Source organism: Lepeophtheirus salmonis, chromosome 2 (genome assembly GCF_016086655.4).
Source record: "Lepeophtheirus salmonis chromosome 2, UVic_Lsal_1.4, whole genome shotgun sequence".
Taxonomy (NCBI): domain Eukaryota; kingdom Metazoa; phylum Arthropoda; class Copepoda; order Siphonostomatoida; family Caligidae; genus Lepeophtheirus; species Lepeophtheirus salmonis.
This window is the reverse complement of record NC_052132.2, coordinates 1,268,725-1,293,844: the sequence shown is the minus strand read 5'-3', so window position 1 is coordinate 1,293,844 and position 25,120 is coordinate 1,268,725. Positions and strand designations below refer to the sequence as shown.

Below are 25,120 nucleotides of genomic sequence, written 5' to 3'. Positions count from 1 at the left end.
ATTAATAAATATATTCGTGTCTGTAGTCTTTAGAACCGGGATCTGAACTTCCAGTCTGGAGATCTTATTGGATCAATGGAAATCCAATTTATCAAAATATGAAGAGGCTGATTAAAAAGTTCTTCTTGTATGTGACGAAGAAGATGAAAAACTCATGCATTTTCAGCTAGAGTTCGCTAAAATAAGGCCAAAGTGCATACAAATCCGTACTTATTTTTAATAAGGAGATAAAAATCGAACATCTGAGTCTACCTCACAAAGCTCGGATATTTTACCAAAAATCGCTCTACCCCATCTCCTATTCTTCCAGTTCAGATACAACTCATCGGTCGTTTATAATATGGAAAACACTTTGGGAAAATTACTTTAGGATGACCTCTATAAGTAAAAGAGAGAATATATTCCAAGTATCAGCATTTTGAGGTTGTTGTTCTTTAGAATTTTTACAAATTATAAAATACTCAGTGGAAATCTCTTTAGAAACTGATAAGTGTTTGGAAGATATATTCAAGGAAATTGAAGTTCATTTACGGAGCTTAAGAAATCCCTTTCTTGACTATGAGGAATTTTTCTCAATAAAAAAAACACAAAATCAAGATTATACAAGTCCGTATAATAAACTTCGTCAATTTGCTGATTTGAGAAACATTTCCTTTGATCGACTAATATGTGGAGTTCTTCTTCAAGCCATGTCCAGAGAAGACGATAAATCCTAAATAATGTCCTAAAAACCTAGCTCGTTTGAAGAAGCTAGAATATTTTTCCTCGAGCAAAAATATTCCCGGAGTGATGCGAAGTCACTCTCACTTTCAGTTCAAGATTCATCTCTAGTTATTATATCCACCTATATAAAAAAATATGCTCCAAGCCTGAACGACCTGATAGCAAATGTCGTCAGAATACGTCATCGAAGAACCTAAATTAAGTAGGAAAACAAATGTTTATCAGGCAGAATATGTATAATTCAAACAATAAGTGTTCTATATGTTTAAATAAAGGACATTCAACATCTCGGAGCTTCCTACGACTATACAAGACTTGTAATGGTAAGGGTCATTCAGCAAATCAGTGTCAATCTATATCATTCCGTTCATTAAAGTGAGGTGTTGAATTTCTTCAAACTCATCGACATCAATCATATTCTTCATCGTCTAGTTTGTCGTCTATACCGTTGTAGCGAACAACAAATACCTCCTTATGTTCAATCTCACGCCAAACTTCAAACGAAGTTTCTATAAAACTGAAAATAATATCTTCAACTAATTCTAGTTTTCAGACAACAAGTGGCGTGTCGATACAGAAGCAGACTTCAATGTTATTAATCTGGACACTTTTGAGCAACTGAGGCAACGCAAACAAATATTAACCTTAACTCCATCTCAAATGAAGATAACCAGTGCAAGCGGTGATTAAATTCGTTCACTATTTCAATTTGAAGCCTCGTTTAAAATTAAACAGTATACTTCAAAACATAAGATTGTAGTTTGGGACAATATAAATGATAATTGTTGATCTTTATACAGATATCAATGTCTTCACATTGTATCTAAAAATTTCCCAATACCTATCCATATCAATTCTACTTCGAAATCTGATATTAGTCTAAACTGTTATCCAATTTCAGCTATAATGATGATTTATCAACAGAAGATCGTCGAAAAATTGAAAATAATACTCGTGAAGAATATTCTGAAGTGTTTGGTTCTGATATAAGTTTACCTCAAATGAGAGGTGACATAGTTGGTAAGCCTATTGAAATTTTTCTTAAAGAGAATTATAAACATTTGCGATCCATACATCAAGACAAATATTTTTTGCTCTAAGGGAAGAAGTAAAAAGAGAACTAGATTATATGTTATGTAGAGGTATTATTGAACACATTGGTGACGTTCCCACAATATGGTGTCATCCAACTGTTGTAGTTCCGAAATGTAATGGATCAATCCGGATGTGTGTTGACTTAACAAAGCTAAATATAGAAGTCATTTGCTCAACCCATCCCATCAAGACACCAAGAGAATCCATCGGAGGATTTAAAAAAAATGAAAAGTTCTTCACTAAAATTGATTTAACTAATAGATAATTAACAAATGCCTTTAGCAAGGCATCCAGAACATTAACAACTTTCATAACTCAATTTGGTAAATACTAATTTATAAGAGCATCCATGGGATTTATCACAACTGGACATTCATATTCTTATTGTGGTGATATGGCTCTTTCTGGCCTTCCCATTAAAAAAGTCATCAATGATTTTGCTTTTGGAGAAAAAAATCTTATGGATTTGGTTTCTTTATTCATAGTCTGTCACAAGGAAAAATCTCTGCTGATCCCAAGAAAGTATCTGCAATCAAAGACTTTCCCATCCGGCCACTAGGACCGACCTAAGATCCTTCATGGACCTTGTTAATCAATGGGGACATTTCTCAGACAGAATTGCCTCAACAGCTGGTCCTTTACGTGAATTTTTGAAAGTTAAGAATGAATTTCAATGGACAGTAGATCACCCCCTAGCTTTTGAAGACGTTAAACTATGTCTAGTCAAACCTCCTGCTTGGGGTACATACGATTACCAATATCCTACAGTTCTTCAATATGATGCCTCAAGGAAGAATGGGCTAGTTATGCCCTACTTCAAAAAATAAAGTAAAAGGATATTTGGTGTTTAATACAGTGCAGTTCTAGATTTCTTTCAAGTGCACAATCAAGATATGCAATGGTAGAACTTGAAGCCCTTACAATTCTCTGGGCAGTTAAACATTGTAATCTTTACCTTATTGGACTGACACATTTTACTGTGATAACTGATCATAAGCTTCTCTTATCTATTTTTAATCCATAGATGCTTAACGACATCGAGAAGATTATCGTATTAAGTTAATGACATATAACTTTATTTTAGAATGGCAGAAGGGTAAAGATCATGCTATTCCTGATGTTTTATTTCGATCTCCTGTAATAGCGCCTGACGAATCTTCTCTACTCACAAATGTTTGTAAAACATCTAAAATCTTCTCAATAAAAACAACAGTAGAAAACGTCTATTATTCGCTCATAAACTTAGAAAACTCTGCTAAATCTGATGAAAATTATTCAGAATTAAAACGAAATAATGAAGAATATAATGTTACCAATTCTACTAATCCTTACGATCGACAGTTCTTAAAGTTGTCAAATAGACTTTCTATAGATGGAGAATTTGTGTTCAAAGGTCAAAAACTAGTTATTCCTACAGCTGAAATTAAGAAAAAATTCTTAAGACCTTCCACTCCAGTCATCAGGACATCGTAAAAAAAACATCATGCTCGACAATTAGTCTTTTGGCCAGGATATACAAAGGATAATAGAAAAACAGTTTCGTCTTGTCCTGAATGTCCATCTTGGCAACCTTCCAACCCGTCCGATTCAAGATAACACTGCCACAGACCCCTTCCAAGAAATATCTGCCGACTTCTTTTGCTTTGGTGGAAGCGAATATTTACTTGTAGCAGATCGATACTCTGGATTTTGTGATATATTTAGGTATTCATCACCACCTACTTCAAAAATTTTGTACCAGGATTTAATACAATTTTTCTCTACATATGGAATTCCGTCTGCTTTAAAAACAGATAATGGCCCTCAATTTAGGTCGAACAAGACTCAAACATTTCTTGAAAAACTAAATGTTTGTTGAAAAAATAGTTCCCCTTATCATCCTCAATCCAACGGGCACGCTAAAGCTCATGTTAAAATAGTTAAACATCTTCTTGCGAAGACTGATGGAGAGTTTCAATGAGAAAACTTTCTTTGGAGACTTTTGGAATTGCGTAACGCTCCATGCGAAGATGAAAAAGCTCCTACTCAACATGGGGTTGGAAATCTACAGCCAACTTTGATTTCTTGTCGAAATTCTATCCCTGTTACAACATCTGACTACATCAATGTCCAAAACAAGTGTAAACACTCCTACCTTGCAAGCTTTACGTGACTCTATATTGACTGTAGTTCAATCACCTCAATCAAAGAGATGGAAGAGGGGTTACAAACTTTTGAGGACTCTTGGACGACGATGTCTAATTCAATACATAGATTCTAATGCAATTTTTTTTGAGAAATAGAAAGTATATCTCTCTGAACTCGTCAAAAAGGATGTGATGAACTCCGGTAACATATATTTAACAAATTAACTTAGACAAATAAGGAAGAGCCCTAGAACTATTACGCAACCTGCGAAATACACATCTTATAAGTTTATAATTCAAGACATAATTATGTATACTTGTATGTTATTTAATTTAAGATATGTATTTATTAATTATTATTTAAATATCTTCCCCTTAAGGGAGGTGTAATGCATGACATAAATGAGTACATACAATATTAGGGAGATATCTAATCTGTTGTATATATATATACGATACTGAGTTTTAGAATAGATCTATTAGAGTATAAACATGCATATGTAGTAGGAACCGGGTATTTATTTATCGAGTATATTCGAACCTTCCAGCTATAGACTCCAAAGCAAAAGGATGGATTAAGCTAGTCCTTATATTTAAGCTTCTTAGGGCACTGAACATAGGTTAATTATTTGTCTTAAGCGCAAGGACGTCCTTCAGGCACCAGTAAATACATTTTTTGTTTCCCTTGATGCTATATTCTTGACGATTCATTGAAAAGTTCTTTATAAAAAATATTGACCCCCCATATCCTTTATCAAATTGTCAGGCTGACCTTGTTAATTTTCTGTTCCTTTTATTTTTAGATACTGGTAAGATATATTATGCATCATAATCCATGTAGTAAAAAATATTTTCCGATCCATTAATTTCCAAATGATTTATGTATTTGTATCCCTGAAAGCCTTTCTTTGAATAAAAATATTTGAGTAATAAATTATTAATTCATCAATCTAATCCCGGTTTAGTAATGTTAGCAACACAAGCCTTGGTAATAAAAACAAATCTTATCTTGGAGTTTTCCCCTCCTTATATTAAAGCCAGGGAGGCAAAATTTAGGTTGCCCACTTGTTAAGAAGTGCATAACTTAAAACCAATTATTTTATTCATAAATCTAAATGTGACCTGGGGTTTTTGTATGTCCCATATACTAACAGTATACCAAACCACGCATAATATGTGATGTTTCACATTCTTTAAGCATACATTAATCTATGTACATATGTGTAAAAAATATATATATTTAAATAATTTATGACTTTTTGTACAGGATAATGAGACTCGAATATTAAACGTTATTTTTGTTATTATTATTATTCAAATCATCGTGTTACATGTAGGTACATACTTAAGGATTGTTTATACATAATGAAATACATATTTACATAATTTTCGTCCCTTTAAGGAGATGCAGAGGGGAACAAATACAAAAAAAAACCAAAAAAACATATGGTCTTTATTCTCTCATTATTATATTATGAACAGCCATAAGGGTATTTCTTAATAACTAAATTTGTGTCCTTTTTTTCCAAATATATAACTTGCATATAAATAAACACTATGCCTTATGTGATCATTTTTTGGCATCTTTTATGTCTGTAGGCAATTTGATTAAAGCAAATCCATCTTTATTAGGCGTTAGTAATTATGATTATTTATTGCGTCCTCTTCTAAAAGTTCATAGTGAATAAAAATTAGGGATACTGCATTTTAAATAAAACATACACAGTTAAACCTGTTTAAAGAGGTCAGGCAAGAGAAAATGAAAAAGTTAGCTCTTTGTGGCGGTGACCATTTAAACAAAGCTTGGTATTTGGGAGAAGTTCAAAAGTTGAAACTATGGGATAAAAGAATACCATAATTGATACAGTTTACATCAGGCCACTCATTCATGGGACAACATTCATTCTATGACAGAGAGCGAGGGAAAGACGGAAATGAGGAAAACATTTATGTTTATATTTATTCATTCGTTAAAGGAGGTTCGATAAGCCGGTCACTAAATCTTTTATTTGTTCTGAATACTCTATGTAACTTTAATGAAGTGATCATTGAAAGCAGGTTCCTTTATGATCTTATGCAATAATTTGTGTGACTTGATGGCTGTGGATTGCAGGGACATGCATAATACATTTATATTACAAAATTTATGTACAAGAAATGTTTATGAGCGCTTATTGCAATGACTCACTTGAATCAGGAGACTGTTAGACCAGGTTTTACCGTAACTTCGTATACTTAACGTAAGAAAATATTTTTATAAGCTATGATCAATCCTAGTTATAAAGGGGTTTCCAATAAGAGATGTTATTTTGATATTAAAAGAAAAATGGAACTTTTTGAGATAAATGATCGGATGTTTACTTCAATGTAAAGAGAAAGGTATGCATTTAGTAATAGAAAACAATATTAGCCAAATGGCTGCAACAACTAAGCTTACAGGACCGTATCCTTTTTGTGAAATTTTCCGTCACGAAATAGCAAAATGGCTGTTGTATGCCCTCAAAAGCTTCACGAATTCTATATTTGAGGTCTTGAATCTACGCTGGACTGTTGGTGTAGACCTTATCCTTCACGTAGCCCCAAAGGAAGAAGTTGCAAGGTGTTAAATCACAAGATCTTAGTGGTAAATTTCATTTTCATGCATTTCAAGCACCCAATCAGCAAAGACACAAAATGTTTTATGATCGGCCGGCAGGAGTTTTTGTACTAACTGCACTTTATACGACTGTTTATGCAAAATACGTTGTAATGATGTTTGTTGAGTGCTCAATTCTAAAGAACAGCGAGGAATGAAAAAAACCTGGGGTTTCTTCAACACTTGGGGCCTAAGCAGCAATATTCTCAGTTGTTCTTGAGTGGCATGCACGGGTTTTATTCTTCACATAACTAACCTGTCCCAACAGCTCGAATTTTTTCACCAATTTCTGTATTGTGGTCCGACAAGGTGGTTCCCGAGGACTCAAAAATGTTTTAGTTTTACAAACTGTCTCTGCTAGGTTTTTCCCATTTTTATAAAGAATTTTAATAATTTTAGTGCATTGGTGAAGCGAGTATCGTTTCATTTATACTAATGGCGTAGTTTGTGCATGTCAAATGTAAACAAATTAGAGCTTCAAATGTGACATCTACCGAAATAGTGGACTAATCAAAATGACACCTCTTATTGGAAAACTCTGTATATATTTGTCTATTTTTTGAATTCATGTTGAATTGACATTTTAGATGATAAAATAACTAAACAATGAGTGATTTTTTTTTGTAAATGTTTTGAATCATATTTGATAGTTGATTTCTCAAAAGGGTCTTTATTATTTATCTACCTGACATTTAAATAAAGCCTCAACAACTTATAATGCCGATATGGACAATTTGGATAAATATATGTAATTAAATATCGGGTTTCATTTAGATTCGTTAGTTCTTTTGTTTTTAGAAAAAACAATTTAAAATTGAATTATTGGATTGCAATACAATTGATCATTAGTTAATTTTAATGCATGGTTAGACTTTGTCCAAGCACAAGGCCATACAAGAAAAATATAATATTCTAATTAATATTTGGTTTTTAATTTGAGTATAAGGAAAATACTTATATAGATATAACTATTGTTATTTAAAATCAGACCCTTATACGAGTGCAAGACTTTTGGTAGTCGCAACCTATAAAGTGATTTTGATGTTCAAAACCTGTTATAACTATTCTGTTATTCTTGAAAAAAGAACGTCTAGGAACAGATTTTGAACCGGCGAACCGGACATTTCAACAAAATGAAAAATAAAAAACACCCTAACATATATATATATCATAAATTTCATTCGAAAGTATTCACATGTATTTACATGTGTGTTCGTAAGATGTTTGTCTTGGGTTGAGGAGAAGGACTAGGTAATATATTTCCAAAGATACGTCATCGGCGGGATAAAAACTTTAAAACGTAATAACGCTCCCATTGAAATATGTTTTGATGTTTTGTTTTTCCATTTTTATTTTTTTTTGGTCAGAGAGGCATTCCTTTTAAAGTTAGTTGAAATTCCAAATATGAAACATAGAAATCTCATCAATATATTTAGTAATTGTTATGAACAAATTCAAATAAGATCAAAAGAATTAATTAAGTACTTTTATGGCTCTACAAAACCTGTTTGAATATATTACTTATATACTCGTATATATCTGTCCAATTATAATTGCTATATCTTGTTTTACAATTATTTAAATGATGTGTCGCAATTAACATATACTTGAATATATATATGAACAAAAATAATTAATTATTTGTGTAAGGTACGGATATATATCGTAAAGTATTTACCGAGACTACATTGTATATAGTAAATATTCATTTTATTATTAAAATTTATAATTTTAAAAATATTTATTTAATTATATGTACAATAAACTTTTTTTTCTCGGAAGAGATCCATTTTGTATATTATTCTCTATAAACCATTCTGTCAAACACTTCTCCCATTCTTTTTTTATTTAGTTTTAAGCCAGGTTTTTTATTCACACTATTATCCATTCGTTTCCAGAGGCTTTGAAGTCTTGAGTTTAGTCTAGTAATGAGATCTTCCAAATTTTCAATTCTATTCTCCAAGCTGCAGGAACATTTTGTTGATGATTATAAAATATATATTGAAATTATGTATTATTGTACATTAGGATAGGTCTTTTTGAGGGGGGGGTCATTCACTTTTTCAAACTTTGAAAACTTTGGGAAAAGGTGTGTATTTGAATAAAAATAATTTGTATCAAAAATGAGCTCGAGGGAATGGAATTTAGAGTCTCCCCAATACAATATACATTTTTAAGATGTATATTTTTTGAATATAATTATTTTCTTTTTTGTAGATGAGTAACCCCACCCCCCCTTCACTCAATCGTAAAAACAAGATGACCCTAGTTTTTATTATGAAGACTAACTATTTGTGATGTATTGATGAAGATTAGTTATCATTATTAATTGTACAAAAAAATTGAATATTATTGTTTCGTTTTTGATCTATAAAAACTAAGCCAAAGATTTTTTCTTATTTTACTCCATGATGCTAATAGAGAAGAAAAAAAGACATATTTAGAATTAAAAGATCAAATTCTACTGAGTTTGTCCATTATATGTCGTTCATATACAATTTTTGCACTTGAACAGTGTTATTATAGGTTACAAATACCAGTCAAGTATGACCAAGCAACTAATTTCTGATCCTAATTGTTTTATAGTATTTTAAGAATAGGCAAATTTGTATTATCAAAATTTCTATTGGATAGGGGAACCTCCAAAATGCGTAAAACCGTCTTCTAAATTTGGTATGGAATAGTCTGTCATAGTATTGCAAATTTAAATTAATGTTATCACTTTGTTTTTTATTATAGCAACTAAAATCATTCATAACTACAGTATACTGACAATCTTTTAAAATAAAGTCATTCAAAATTGCACAACGTTAAGACGTTAAAGTATGTATAATTTTGTTTGGAAATTCGTTTGCATATAAATTTGTTGTTTACTAAAATGTCTGTAATTTTTTCCGCTTTTCCCTTTTTTTTCAAACGTCAATTTTCAATTTTTAAGAAGAAATGTCAAGGAAATTTTAAACTCTAAGTGTTGTATATTAAATTGTCCATTTCCAGAAGATTTTATAACATAAGTTTTGCAATATGTATTGGAAAAAATGAACCAGTTATCGAGGATTATTGTTAGACGAAATTATTCTCTATAATTTTTTCGTTTTTGCAAGTACGAAAAAAATCTAGGTAGGTTTGTGTTTCTTTTTACAACCCCTGTAAATGCTATTTATTACCTTTTGCGAAATTAGTGCTGAACAGTTTTTTCAATTTTCTTTGCGAATATCGATTTAGCAATTTTTTGACCAAAAAATAAAAAAAAGAAGGGACTTCCCACCTAGACAAATTTTTTCATGCTTATATGTTATTATATTATTTGAAGTTTATAACACTTTTAAAAAAAAACATAATAATACATATATTAAACATGGGTACCATATTTAAATTATTATAATGTTCTCCAGAACCAAAGAGCTCTAAACATTAAGAGGAAATCACATTGACTATTTCCCATATGATTTCCTGATTCCTCCCCGGCCCGAGAAATACTGACTAGTACATTATAAATTATTGATTTAATCGACTTAATTATTATATATTATACACTCTTTGAAATACTTAGGTACAAAATTAAATTAAATTATTGTCTCAAGAATTGCATTTTGGTCTTTTTAGGTAGAAAATGGCTTAAACAAAGTGCCCATTCCTCATGAATAAGGGAGTGATTTAAGATAAAAAATATTTTTTGAGTATTTATTATCGGATAACTTTTACCCTTTTTTCATGTTTGAGCGAATTTTTCTGTAAGAAAACAGTCAGTATCATTACAAAACTGTGCTAAATTCAATTAAAAATTTATATTTAATGGAAATCAATCAACTCTGAGAGAATGCAATATGTATAAAGGACAAAAAGAGCTCTTTTAAAATATTCTTAATTGGATAAGAATAATGTCTCAGTTTTGAAGTCCAAAGAATTTCTTTTTTCTATAGAAAATCAAGAGTATTTCCTTGTAAAATATATAAATTAGAAGCAATATGAATTGGTTTCCAATTTTGTTTTTAAGTAAAAAGAACAACTAAAGTTTAATATAATTTTATAAAACTCCATTGTTTACATATATTTATATAGTTCCTCATTTTTTTTATTTACATATAATTTATATTGACGGAATTTAAAAAAAATTAGAACTTAACCTGGAGTTAAGTTTATTACCATTTTAAATACTGATTTTTTTCATAATCAAAAGTTAGTTCAGACAGATAAAGAACGATTTTTTTTTAAACTCAAAAAAAATTTCATGATCAGTGTCTCAAGAATTAGATATGGAATTATCTTTGGAAATAATTGAATTTTGTTCACTTTTTTTATTTTTAGTAACAAAAAGAAAACTTTGTTACTCTTCATCTAGAATTAAATATTATAACCTTTAATAGATATACAATAAAACTTACGAAGGGACAAGCGAATTATTCAAAACATCTCGAGATATCAACGACTTTCGAGCCTTGATGAAATCTTCTGACGAATTAATATTCGCATCTATCATTGTTGACTCTTTTTCTATGTATTTAAAATAATGGACAATTATTATACTATAAAAACAAAAATACAATTTTAATACCTTTTTCAATTTGTTTGTTTGGAGTTTTTTGAAATTCAAATTCCTTGAATGGGTTTTGTTCCTCTGACTTCTCAGATTTAACCAAAGAGTATGTGTCATTGATAATAGCCAAAAATACATTCTAGATATAGAATATATGCGTATTTTCATTACTAAGAATTGTGTCAAAACTATTAAAAATATCATACCAATAAGACAAAGAATACAAAGAATATATACACTACAAAAAATATCGGGCCCAGGTAAGGACTTGCTTCCTCTATTTCATTGAAATTAAAATCTCCAAGTATCATACGAAACAAAGTGAAGAATGAATCTCTGAAGGTTTTAAAGTTCTCTAGCTAAGAAAATAAGTTATGTTAACATTTTATAAAACTAATAAGACTATTTAAATAATACATACTAAAGATACTCGAAGGAAAGAAGTGACAAGCATAACAATTGAAAGTGATAAATGATGATAGGGTTAAAAAAATTTACAGTCCTAGGGTCATTTTTGACTCCCGTCAATGTTATTTTGAAATATGTAAATTTAAAAAAATCAAGATTTTATTTGATTGAGTGTCTTAAATACAACACAATGCATGATTCAATAATATATATATTTATATATGGTCCAATCAGGTCCAACACATGTTAAAACATAAACATAGAATTTTAATTTATTGTAGGGATAAATTATATTATTGAAGAAAAATAATTTCTTAAGCTTTTCCCCACGGGGATTTTTCATCTTTACTCTTTTTATAAAAAGAAACCTTTTTAATTAATAGTATCTTATAAACTAGAAATGTGAATCCCCAAGAAATCGAGCAAATATACATTATGCCGGGAAACATCAGTTCTAATATAACTTAGTTATCAATGATTTAGATGGAACATTTACATACATAGATTTCCAACCATGTTCCAATAAAATCATTTTTTCATATAAATATTTTAGTAAATTTGTTTATTTACATTATCGATAAACATGTATACTACATAATGTAAGTTGATTTTAAATATTGGAAAATGTAGTGATTTTTAGTGGGAGCCTTAATAGTGTATAGTATGTTCAACACCACAAGGTATTTCAAAAAAAGATTTTCTATTTTTCAATCAAATTCTTTATCAATATGAGCTAACAATGATAGAAAAGAAATTTTTTGTAATTTACAGATTATCAAAAAGGAAATCACAATGCAGCCTCAATCTTTGACTGTGTTGCCTACAAAGAGTAAAAAGATGATGTAGACATTTGATCACTCCCTATAATACTCATAATTAATTAGAAAACATCCTATAGACCTGCTTATTTCTGATTTACATATCATAAATAACTAAATACACATTTTATTGAGTATGACCTTATCGTACTTTAGGCAGTAAAGATTATAGGATGAGCATTATTACAGAAAAGGATTATAAATTAATTCTCCTGATAATGTACAAAAGTTTCTTTTTCTAGTTAGTTAGTTTTTTTTTTTTTTTTATCAAAGTTGGCTGAAGTATCAAACTTAATTATATAAATATTGTTTTTATTTCATTATTACTTGGACAGTCTATTTTCCTCTTATCTTAGAACTTCTTCGCAATAGTTCAAAATACTCGAATATATAATATATATTGCCATTGATTAATCTAATCTTACCTGTACTCCAAACATCAAATACCCTAGTTGCACAAAGGATACATCCACAACTAAAAATAATATTGAAAATCCAGAAAGATCTGCTGCCCCCTTGAAAAATAATTAAATCTATTGAAAATATATAAAAAAATTTAAGTTTTTCACACTAGAACAACCAACGGCATTAATTACCCCCCCCCCCTAATGCTATGCTACGTTACAATGTCATATAAGTATTCTAACTCATTTAAATAATTGAAAATATTATCTGATTGACAATACATGTATGAAATTGTAAGATTTTAACAATTTGGGGTGATTTTGTCTACTAGCTATTTATCCTTTAAATGAGTACCCAAAAAAAAAAATATTATTACTTTTTTCCTACAATACTCAAATGAGTAACATACTACAAAATTGATCAAAATCGGGGGATAAATGGGTTTATAAATAAAAAAGTAGACCTTATTATATCACTCGACGGTTTGTGTGATTTCGAATAGCTTGACAATTTTTTGTAAAAATCATGTGGAAAGAAAATCCATGATGTTACAAAAAATATATTTATAATTAAATGTAGCCAAAGAGCTCTACTTTAATATAAGTTTTTTTTTAATTGGGCTCATAAATTAATGTTCCATGATTCAAAGAATACAGGCGTGCCTGAACTCAGCCAATTCTCCCTTATGAAGTAAAACACACTTAATGAGCCGATAAATATATTTAATGAAGAACAATTATTCAAACAGATCGGCCGTTCTAGCTTTAAAGATATATAAAAAAAAAAAAAAAAAAAAAAAAAAAATACGAGTACTTACTAGAGAAAGCGTCTTGAAAAGCTGATACGTCATTTTATTAAATGTTAAGTATTTCAAAAATTTGATCCAGACAACAAAAACATTCATTGACGACAAAATATGTAAAGACTTTTCACTGCAAATGTATTTACATATTATTTTCTTACATCCTGTTTATCTTGTTCAAACTTCTTACAATTTTAAAATATTACTGAAATCCGGATATTCCAAGGTTTTTTCCAAAAGTTCTTCAATATTGCAATAAGTATACAAAAAATTTAATATTTTTGCAACTATTTGAAGTATTGAAGTCTACGAATGATTAGAAATTATATTTCAATAACGAAATTTAAAATAACAAAAAAAGTCCTTACTGTCACAACTAAAATGTCCACAACATTCCAAAACTCTTTGAAATATCCTAGGCCAATTTTCTTCATTTCCACAAATTCTTCAATTAAATAATATATAACAAAGAAACTTACAGCAATTTCACTCCCCAAAAGTATGAAATCCCTTGTGGTTGTATATTCAAATAACTTTAACGAGTCAAAAGATTGAAAATTAAAGATGTTTCCAGTTGCTGAGAATTCGAATACGAGACTGCAAATAAGTTATAGAGGACAATAGTTATTTTTTACTGATTTTAATATTTAACTCATTCATCATGAATATGATATATTTTTATTTAAGATCAGATTATCGAGAATTTATTATTTTATTTGATTTTGCGTAATTTTTACCCTTCTAGAAAAAAAAAAAAAAATGAACAAGACAAATATATGAATAGGCTTAAAAATATATTGATCTTACGCAAAATTTAACTTCAATATCAAATATGTATTTATACTTTATCTGATTGCTTAATCCTAAAAAAAGTAATGTCAAGGTCAAACTACCTTTTTATTGATTTTTTTTTCAGGGACTCATATCATTATGGTTTTGAATCCGTTCTGATATCCAAAGAAACTTAATTGAAGCGTACAAAATTGATGTTTTCCTCTTTTAAACAAAATATGAATCATTGAGTTTAGTGGCAATATTGGTTCGATTTCAATCATTACTAAGTAACAAACTTTTGAGGTAGATGCAAATATTAAATAATAGGTGAATATTTTCTAATTTGCCAATTTATATTTTTAGTTATTTACTTATTTGTTTAATAAAAAACTAACTTCAATATCACTGATAACCTTTTATCTAGACCGCCCTTTTGTCGTATATGAATAAAAGTAAAGGCACCTGCAGGGATGGGCTGGAGGGGCTCTAATCTCCAAACTTAAAATGTTTTTTTTTTTTTTTTTTTTTTTCGTTAGGATGAAAAAATCTTAGGTGAAAATAGGGGTAAAAAACTTTTTTAAAGATTTATTTTCTTTAAAAAAAAGGTCATTCGGACAAATTATGAAGCAAAGTAAAAAATTTAATTTTTTATTTTGTGAATACCTATAGATTTTTGATATTTTCTCCAAAAAGGTTTAATTTCATTTTTGAAATATTTTACAAAAAAGTTAAGTTTTCTGTTCATTGCTTTGATTTTTTTTTATATCTTTTAAAAAAAATTATTAATTGAATTTTTTTCAAAAATTTAGTATTTGGAATTTAATTTCTAAATTTTTGGTAAATTACCATGGATTTTGAAATTAAAAAAAAAATAGTATTTGAAACTTTCTGTGAATTGCTATGGATTTTTGAGAAAATTTCAAACTTTTCGTGAATATGTATGGATTTTGAAAAAAAAAAAAATTTGGAATTTTTTAAAATCCAAAATTAACCCTTGCACCAAAAAAAATATATACTGGGAACACCATTGAAAAGGGATGGTGGAGACATAACGACCCTACATAAAACTAACCCCGCAGAGCTGTTCAAATCCACTCTAACAATTGCCCTCCAATGGAAGGTCTTTTAATAAAAACCTTTCTTAACATGCCCCTACGGACGTTAAAACAATCCCATGGCAAATTATAATAATATCACGGAATAAAATTAATTCTTCTATTACGGGAAAAAGAGCATCTAATTTTTATATAACTACGATTGATTTTTACTTCAAAAAATTGAAATCAAATCAATATTGTTGATCAAGTAGATTTTCTTAAGAACTTTATTATTTGAAATATACTATTTCTTTATGATTTCAACATAAGTGAATTATAAATAATTCTTGTTAGTTAATTCTATATAATTATAAATTTTATCATTCTTGTCTTGTAAATAATGAAAAAAAAAATGAAAATGTATTTCTGAAAAAAAAAAAAAAACAACTCGTGAAACAGAGGGATATTTTATGTAACTAAAAATTAAATTTACACCAATATATTGAATAAACCTTAATATCTGGATAAATTACACTAACTTTTAAGCGTTTTTCCCCCTCAAATTTAGAGTATCTGATAAAATAATGACAATGATTAAATTATTGACTAAGTTTACTATATAGTACCCCAAGTCAACAAAATTTCAACTTTTTTTTCCCCTGGATTGAGATGGTGCGTTTCGGATTTTTTTCTATTTTGGAGTACAAAATTTAGGGTTTTGTAGCACAAAGAGTAATTTTTGAAAAATATCTTTTGAGTATTATTTTTTGCCTTGAAATATCTAAGCAACTAAGTAAAAGAAAAAAACCCATGGAATATTACATTTAGGTACATGTTTCCAAATTCATAACATATTTTATATTTTTTTAGTATTTTGAAAATCTGAGAAAATGTTTTCTAAGTAAAAACAATGAACTTATATTGTAGAAATCAATTAAGCTCCTAATTTTTGATCACATTCATTAAGATAAAGTGATAAAGATAAGTTTGTTTTAAAGTGAGGATATACAAAATATTTAAAAAAGTTATGTAAGGTTTATATCTCGAAAAAATATTTCCGTTTATTTATTAACCCTGTGGGACCAAATTATATTCTGGCAATTTTTGATTTTTTTAAATGTTTTATTAATTTATTATATGACGCACATTTATTGACATATATAATTTATTCACTTTTTATCGAAATGAAACATATGTGTATGAATTTGTGAATAAATAATAAAAACAGTCCAATAATACGTACCAATTAGTAGTTCAAACTAAAAAAGTTAAATGCTATCGCATCATATCATTATAATTTTTCCTTGTGTATAATATACCTAGAAGTGGAGCTATTACATAAATTTGTGAAATAAAATGCACCTGAGCTCTACAACCATATTTTTTTATTAAATAATTTAGTGAGGTATAATATATAAAATAGTGCTTTACTACCTCAGCTGTAAAACTTTCATTCCACAAGTTATTTCGGCTTATAGTCACATTTGTTTGAAATGGAAAATATACGTTCCAATAGTACTTTTAGGGTTCAGCTATCAGGTATGAGGTTATGCACACTGCGGGCAACAAAAGCAACCATTTTGGTCTATAAGGTTCATTTCCATATTTCTCGAGGTAAAAGCAATCAACAATGTACCATCTCAATCCAATCAAGGGCAAAAATTTGTTGACGTTAGTAATTTAACATCATCGGAATAAGCTAATTCTTAATTTCTTATTAACATGTCATATACCTATTACAAGTACACTAATCAGTGCATCATTTTAAATGAAGGATTGACATTAAATACTGCAGCTAATGAATATTCCATAAATGATCGATTAATGGTCTAATTTTTGACTATCTCAATAAAAATTTCCCCACAGTTCCATTACTCATAACTACCAGGTAATTTTAATAGATCAAAATGAAAATTAATAGTGGTAATTAGAGGGACCAATATTGTACATAAATCATTTCCGTGCAATTGTTTTTATACAAGTTGCAACTTGTACACAACGTATATGTTACATAAAATAATCATATTTATATAAGTAATTATACAACAGTTTTGATAACTTTTGTTGCAATGTAAAAAGAAATGTATTACTCCAATTATAAAATTTTTAGACTTCTTACCTTACAATACAAAATCTATTTATGTTTGGATTATAAACGTTGAAATCCAAGGAAATAAACCTAGTTGCTTGTGTTATCCATAAGTTTTGTTTTAACTCATTAATGATCTTTTGTGTCTCTTCTTTAAAATGAGATAAAATCTGAACGCTACCTCCATTGCTATATACTCCAGCATTTCCATTGAAACTTGAACCACTCATATTTTCTGGATCTTGATAATTCCAACTGATTTAAATAAATGTGTTTGAAGAATATGTAATAAATTAATTAAAAAGGGTCAATTATTATCAAACCTGCTTAACAAAGCACAAGTTAATAATATCTTCTTTTAAAATTCAAGTGTTTTTTTTTGTTTACAAACTCCAAAATATTTTTTGCAGGCGTATGATTGATTACATGCAAATATGTTTTGTCGTTTCTATTTTATTTAATTTCAAATATCTTTTGAATTAAATGTATAATTTATGTAAAAATAGAGAACATGTTTGACAATTATATGATTGTACTATATTTTTCATCTAAATCAGTGGTTATTAACCCGGAGGAAAGGGTGAGGAATAATCTACAGCCCTGTATAAAACGCCATTTATGTAAAAAAAAATCTTCCTTTTTAAAATAATCCATTACAAAAAATACGTCTAAAAATCCTCCTCTGACCTCATAAAAACAACTCCATGAAAATTAAATTCCTTTGATATAAAGACTTAACGTCTTTATATCCATTTTTTTAACAGTGATATTTTTTTAGGAAGTTATATTTCATTTTTAAAAAACAAAGTTATTCTGTACGTCAACACCTAATATCTACCACTAATATGTAATAAATATAACATACGCTGAATATTCAGTGAAGTTTCTTGAGTCAGGATTAAACGAGTTTGTATCTTCAAATTCTTCTGCATACGGAGAGTGACACACTTTTATTGCATTTTGGAAATCTTCATGTACATGGCAAGAGTCATTTCTAGTTCTGAGCTAAATACATATGTTTCAGGTTGTTATTATTGAATAAATAGTCTTAAAAGTCGTCTTACTTGTCGCAAAAGAGGTAATCCAACTAATTTATTTTCATATAAAATATTTTGATACATACTGTCATGGATGGGAAGTACATTATCAGGGTACTTAAGAACAACGGATTTACAATTTTGACAATACCATGAGTTCCAATACAGTCCATTAATTACGTCATTTTCAAGAAACTAAAGGAAAAAATAGCATATGGCTATCGTATTCATATTTTGGAGGAGGGAAAAAAATCAATAAAATTGAATATAATATTTCAATGCTCAACGCTAGCATGGGAATAACTAACTTAAATATGCTGAGCTTCTGATACATAGTTTATTGATAATGATATTCACGTGTTAATGAAAAAACTCTATGCAAAAAACTTTTACTGTATATCCTAACAATTGAATGTCGATTATTTAAAATTAATAATCGTAAAATTAACTCATGGCTAAATAACGCTTGAATATAGCTGTAAAAACACTTTGCACCCCTGCAAGCTCTAAGTCGACATTACATTGTTCATATAGCATGCTATATGCAGAGGCCATTGCAGCCTAAGCAGTTATAATAGTGGGCCTACACTTTCATAGATATTAGCCAGTGCCTGTTTTAGGGGACATACACCCAGTGCATAGTAGATTTATATATCATAACTGATCATTTAAAAGAATTATAAATGGGCTCGCATTAAATTGTCTAAAAAAAATATTCTTCGAAATTAAATTCAAATTGTCAAAAAGAGAAGGAAAAAAGTGCCCGTACAAACCCCCACTCACGCTAAAAACAACTCTGGCTTTAGTTATCATCATTATTCCTACCCATATTAGAATTTAGGCCCTGTGCAACATGTTTTGCATAGGGACATCTAAATTTAAGCCTGGCCTTGGCTATATGTTAGATAAATGTTTGCTGACTATCCATTTCACTCACAATATTTATAATATTGACGCATATAATATCGGAAATAATACCTTCCAGAATTCATTCATGTTTGTGACATCAAATTGTCCACTGAATAGATTCCTTATAGTATCCGTTAATTGGAAATTTTCGGTCGAATAGTGTTCCAATGAATCTAAGTAAATTATTATTAGATTAAATACTTTTTTTTAATACTATTATTTTATTTACTCAAACAGACTAATAGAGAGAAAATGGTGTATACAACCAAATCAGAGGCTATACTTCTAAATGAAAGTCTTGACTTCTTATATTGATCCATTTTTGATGAATAAAATAAATCTATAGAAATAAAAATCTTGATTGGTATCAGTTATTTCAATTTAGTGCCTTAATAAATGAAATTATTTACTAAATTTTAAATATAAAAATACTTCATTTTAAGAAAATAATTAAATAAATACAGACTCTAAATATTATACACCGGAGAAGACGTTAAGTAGATACTTTCTTAAAACATTCACTATTTTAATATCAGGTACCTAGTTGAAGATAACAACCACAATAAATTGTATTGTTTATTGAATACAAACGTTTAATAAATAAAAAACAATAGTATCATAGAAACATAATTGTTGGTATAAACAACTATTTATACATAAATATTTTAAATAAAGTATGGAACTTTGAGCCATAAATATTTTAGGGGTTAGGAATATGATATTCATTAATGTTTAAGTTGATTGATTTCTTAGTAGTGTTGTTCAATATACTTGTACAATGGGACTCTATATATCTGTAATAAATACAAGATTTTTTCTTTTCTCATAAGAGTAAAAAAAAATGACGTGTCAAATAAAAAACAAGGATAAAATAAGAGCTGAATATTTATATTGTGTTTAACATTTATAAAATGTCAATATACAAATTTCAGACAAGGTTGGTCTTTCTCATAATTTATTCCAATTTATTATTGTTATCGCCTTATCAATTATTTTTTACAAAAATTTTAACAAAAGACTCATTCTTTACCACGGATATTGTTGAATGTGTATTTCAAAAGAATTGCCAAATACAATAAAAATTTTGGAAAAAGATTCCTATATAGATAACTGTTGTTAGAAATTACTCAAATTTGGAGTGTTGTATGTATTGTTGGTAGAATTTCTACTTAAAATAAAATTTAGACTCTGTAGCTCAATCTAATCCCAAGTTTTGAGCTCTTTAAAAGTAATAAATTAATATATTGATTACATTACTTAAAGGCATATAAATTCAATATTGAACAGTGATAGTCAAGCTATTTTATAATCTTCTTAGATTTTGTTTAAAAAAACAAACAATTGAGCTTGACCTAAGTTATTGATCTTCCATTTTTTTATATAATAAACATTTTTATTAAATGTTTTCTATAATTGATTGGTACAATGGTTATGAACAGTCTACTTGATACATTGGGAAAAAAATTATATAATTAGAGTCTAACAAATGAAAAGAAAAAGCATAGTTCGTATTTGGAGAAAATACTTTTCGAACTTGTGAACCGAGTTAGAATCTACCCGCAGAAGTAGACAAGACAAAAAAAAAAAAAAAATTAGCAGTTGGGGTTTCAAGATCTACTATTTACAATGTTATGAATGTTATGACAACTTCAGGAATCGTGAAAGTAGTCCACAGGCTTTCAACTCAATTCAACTGATTTTATGGATATGTTGGCCGCCAATTTTATTCCATGGGATAAAATGAACGTATTTGATGCCAACATGGTCCGCTTGCAGGACCCAACACCATAAGAAAGACAAAAGTATTGGCAAGGGGCGCATATCAAGGTTTGTTGTGTTTGACAATTTAAATTTCAACGCTCTTAAAAACTCTATCAAAAATTGCTGGTATCGAAGGTAACTTAACAATTAATACGTGGTTTGTATTCAGGAAGCACCTGTTGATAATAATTGCTGCTCGATGGAGGTACATTAAAAAAATATCATAGGTACATCTGATGTAAGCTTTTTGTATGATATGATAAAACTGTGATAACTTAAATATATGCTTTTTAAGTTTCATGTGTCAAGTGTGAAAAAAAAAAAATCTGCATCCGTTTCTATCAAAAATAAAAATATTTAATATTGCTTTGATCTTTAGATAATAAACCATGATTTTAAAATCAGAGGCATTTATCTGTCTGGCTCAAGTATTTTGTGAATACTTGAACTTGACTAAGATTTACTCTCAACTAGAGCTTAAAGGATGGAAAATTACTTGAGACCTGAAAAAAACAACTTTGCCCAACTATTAATCACAATTATTATTAATTTAAATTATAGAATTGTACATCTTACAATGTATAATGTATGTATAGATATGCAAATGGTGAATGAAGACTTTGTATAAAATTCCCCTGAGGATATATATATTATATAAAGCTAATGAGTGTAGCGTTTAAAGTAGTAGAAGTTTTAAGAAATTATGTTTATAATTACCCAATTAGATAAGTGTATGTGCACTGTTAGTAGTTAATTACTGTTTTATATATCCGGATTCGTTTAATATCCATAACTAATGTACATAGACAATCCTTTCAAAAAAAAAGTATTGCAATTTTTATAAACTCCTTATAGCAGCATGTTCTCGTTTTCCTTTTTTTTTTTTCTTATTGAGAAGGACACAAGATGAGTACTATTTTTTTCAGATTGGAGTAGATGAAATATTATATTAGTTAACAAAGGTACTTATTTTGCAAGACGATAATGAGAGTAAATATGACAAAATAAAAATAGACGAATAAAAATTTTACAAGAAGAACAATACATAAAATGTTTCTCAGATTCAGAATTCAAATAATCAGCCTAGAGTTTGTCACTAAACCAATATTTTTGGACCGGTTCCAGAACAAAAATTGATATCAAAATTTTGATTTAAATGTTACATATTAATCTGTTAAGTAGTATTCAGTGGGATATTAATGTTTGAAGTCAAAGAGTAGCTGAAGGCAAAGTTGAATCATGCTTGTTGGAGCAACATGAGACATTCATTTAAAAAAATTATAATCTATTGTGAGTAGAGAAGAGCACTTGTACCTTAAATGTTGAAATTATAAGAGGATCGGCTAAATTAAATTACATTCCAATTATACGTATAAACATTATTATTTTTCAAATATACATATTATTTATGACTATAATCTAATAATCTGTTTCCTTTTGCACTTGAGTTATTCTTATTTCCTCCATCAATAGAGCAACATTACCAACACTAAACTTGATATTACGACTAAAATGCAATAAACACTATGACGCACTCAATGTGTTGTCAAATTTTTGGATATATATATTTTTTTTTTTTTTTGAAAATCGGTCAAAATTAAATATTTTGGACTCCTTTTTTTCATTGAGATTTCTGAGTTTTTAATTAGAAATTGTTTTTTTTTTATTCAAAGGATTTAGTATCTATATTATTTATAGAAGCTGAGAGTATTATGAAATAATATTATACAAACAAGACGATATGTGACAAAATGAACTGGAGAAAAAAAGAATGAAGTTTCCTCATGAAATTAACACTGACACCAAAGTGTTTTGAATAGGCACGAGCGGATTTAAAAAAAAACATTCATATCTGCAAAATGGTGTAGATGTACTAAGTTTTCGTACTAAGCAATTGTCTGTCTGGAAAAGAGTTAAAATCACAAAAAATAAACTACATAGAGGTGACAAAATACACGACTGATTGAGCAAATGTATTAGTTGACAAAAAGGGTATAATATGACGTCACGCTTATTTGTTTGTCTTACATTAATAGTCGGCAATTCTAACTATAGATATGATATTTCAAACTGATTGACTCTAATGGTATAATAAAAAGTTACCAATCAATTAATTTCGTTCAGCTGACCGTGAAATTATAATACATATTTATATCTTGAGATACGAGTTTAATTCGTTTTTGAACTGGAGCTAAGGGTGCATTGGCTTTTGAGTTACGTTGGCAACTTACGATCAGCTTGTATAATAATAAAAATTCGTATGTTGTGGCACTTGTATCTCAAAGTATCACTGAATCTTTATTTCTACTCTTTTTCATAGGGGACGTTCATTGCTGTAGGCTAAAGATTTTAATCTACTACAGCCGCCACTCTAATTGAAATCCCTTTGTTGTCTCTATGATTTTTTTTTCTATGGATAAACTATTAGACCATAGCTTACATTGTTATTCATCAAAATAATAAAAATATCGTCACATAACTAGTTTGATGCTGAAGTCACATAATAATTATTTGGTGAGTATGAACAATACTTACATATGCGTGTGAAAGATTTATTTGCATAAAAGTTGTCAGTATACTTGAAATCCTACACATTCCTTATAAAATATACCCATAAACTCTTATAAGCACATTTGCATATGCTTATATTTTTGAGTAATTGTTTAGATGCAATATATTCATAATAATACCTTGTCTATTCAAGAGATAAATCAACTTCATCATTAAGTAATTGTTAAATATTTAAGTACCTACATAGTATATGTATATAAAAGAAAATACAAGACTAAAAAAGTTAGATATTTCCAAAAAGCGGTCACTAGTGTTTTTGATCTCCAGAGAAATACCGGATCCGGAGTTTCTGTTCAACTTGGAGAAGAAGATCAAGGCAGACAACACCAAATCCATGATCCACCTCGCCAACGACTTCTCTGTGACTCCTAAGACCATCAGGAGGGCTTGAAGAGCGACTTGGGATTATCTTCATATCCGTTGTTTTTATTGAAAATAAAGAATTATTAAAGTAATTCTAATGCAACCTCTCGAGTCCACGTTTTGCTGCCCAACTATGTATTTGAATAAAATAAGTATATTATTTATAACTATTAAGAAGTAAAAAGTAAGTCTAAGGCATTCTTAAAATCTTCTAGAGTAACATCAACTTGGTGGTTACATTGTTTAGATAACCTACTTTGAAGATAAATTGAACCTAGAAGCCTTCTGTGATCCTTCGAAAGTCTGAAAAGCACTTGTCCTTGAAAGAGATAAAGAAGTATCACGTCATTTGCACTGTCCAAATAGTTAAAAACTATATTTCAATTAAATTTTGAATATGTATTCAACTTTTGAGGCTTATGTTATAAACTAATTGTTTCTAAGTTTTCCAAGCAAAGATTCCATTTCCCTGGGATATATAATACTTCTCCTTCTTAAACAGATTTTGTTTGATATTTTTTTCATTTGTACCAATCAGATAGCTAGATAATGAGAATTTCACTCACTTGTAAAGAAATGACATTCATTTTTCAATTTTTCAAATTTACGTTCAACAGTTACGTTTTAAAATCTGTATCTTCACAGAAGCTGAATCAAATTCATAAAAATGAATAGATATATATTCTAGAGTACTTATGTAGTCTAATGAATAATTATGAATGTTTAAAAAACAATAAGGGGTTTGATGGTAAATTTTTGTGACAATAATTTATCCCAACCTGAATATAGTCTCAATATCGTTTGAATACTTTTTGTAATCTAAACTAGCCTTTTTTAAAAATAATTTTTACATATTTATATATAATAATTCAAACTACATTATATATTTTAGTGATGGAAAGATTCTAAAACAATTCCCGACAATTATCACTGCTCACAATACCATTCGTATAGAAACGATCGATACGGTCCCAGATATGATATAACATCTATTACATTTACAAAACTTATTACTCCACTATAGCAGTTG

General features: G+C 28.7%; 1 protein-coding gene across 1 annotated transcript; it reads right to left on the bottom strand.

Annotated features, from left to right (window-relative positions):
- Positions 1–8,321: 8,321 nt before the first annotated feature.
- Positions 8,322–19,745, bottom strand: LOC121132189 (polycystin-2-like). Its single transcript, XM_040727583.2, has 13 exons — positions 19,625–19,745; positions 19,465–19,568; positions 18,514–18,681; positions 18,315–18,454; positions 17,480–17,704; positions 13,918–14,146; positions 13,740–13,855; positions 13,565–13,679; positions 12,768–12,857; positions 11,323–11,475; positions 11,135–11,255; positions 10,965–11,073; positions 8,322–8,543 (listed from the first exon to the last, which is right to left on the bottom strand). Exons 1-13 carry the CDS (start codon positions 19,713–19,715, stop codon positions 8,378–8,380), a joined length of 1,827 nt encoding a protein of 608 aa, XP_040583517.1. The 5' UTR covers positions 19,716–19,745; the 3' UTR covers positions 8,322–8,377.
- Positions 19,746–25,120: the final 5,375 nt, after the last annotated feature.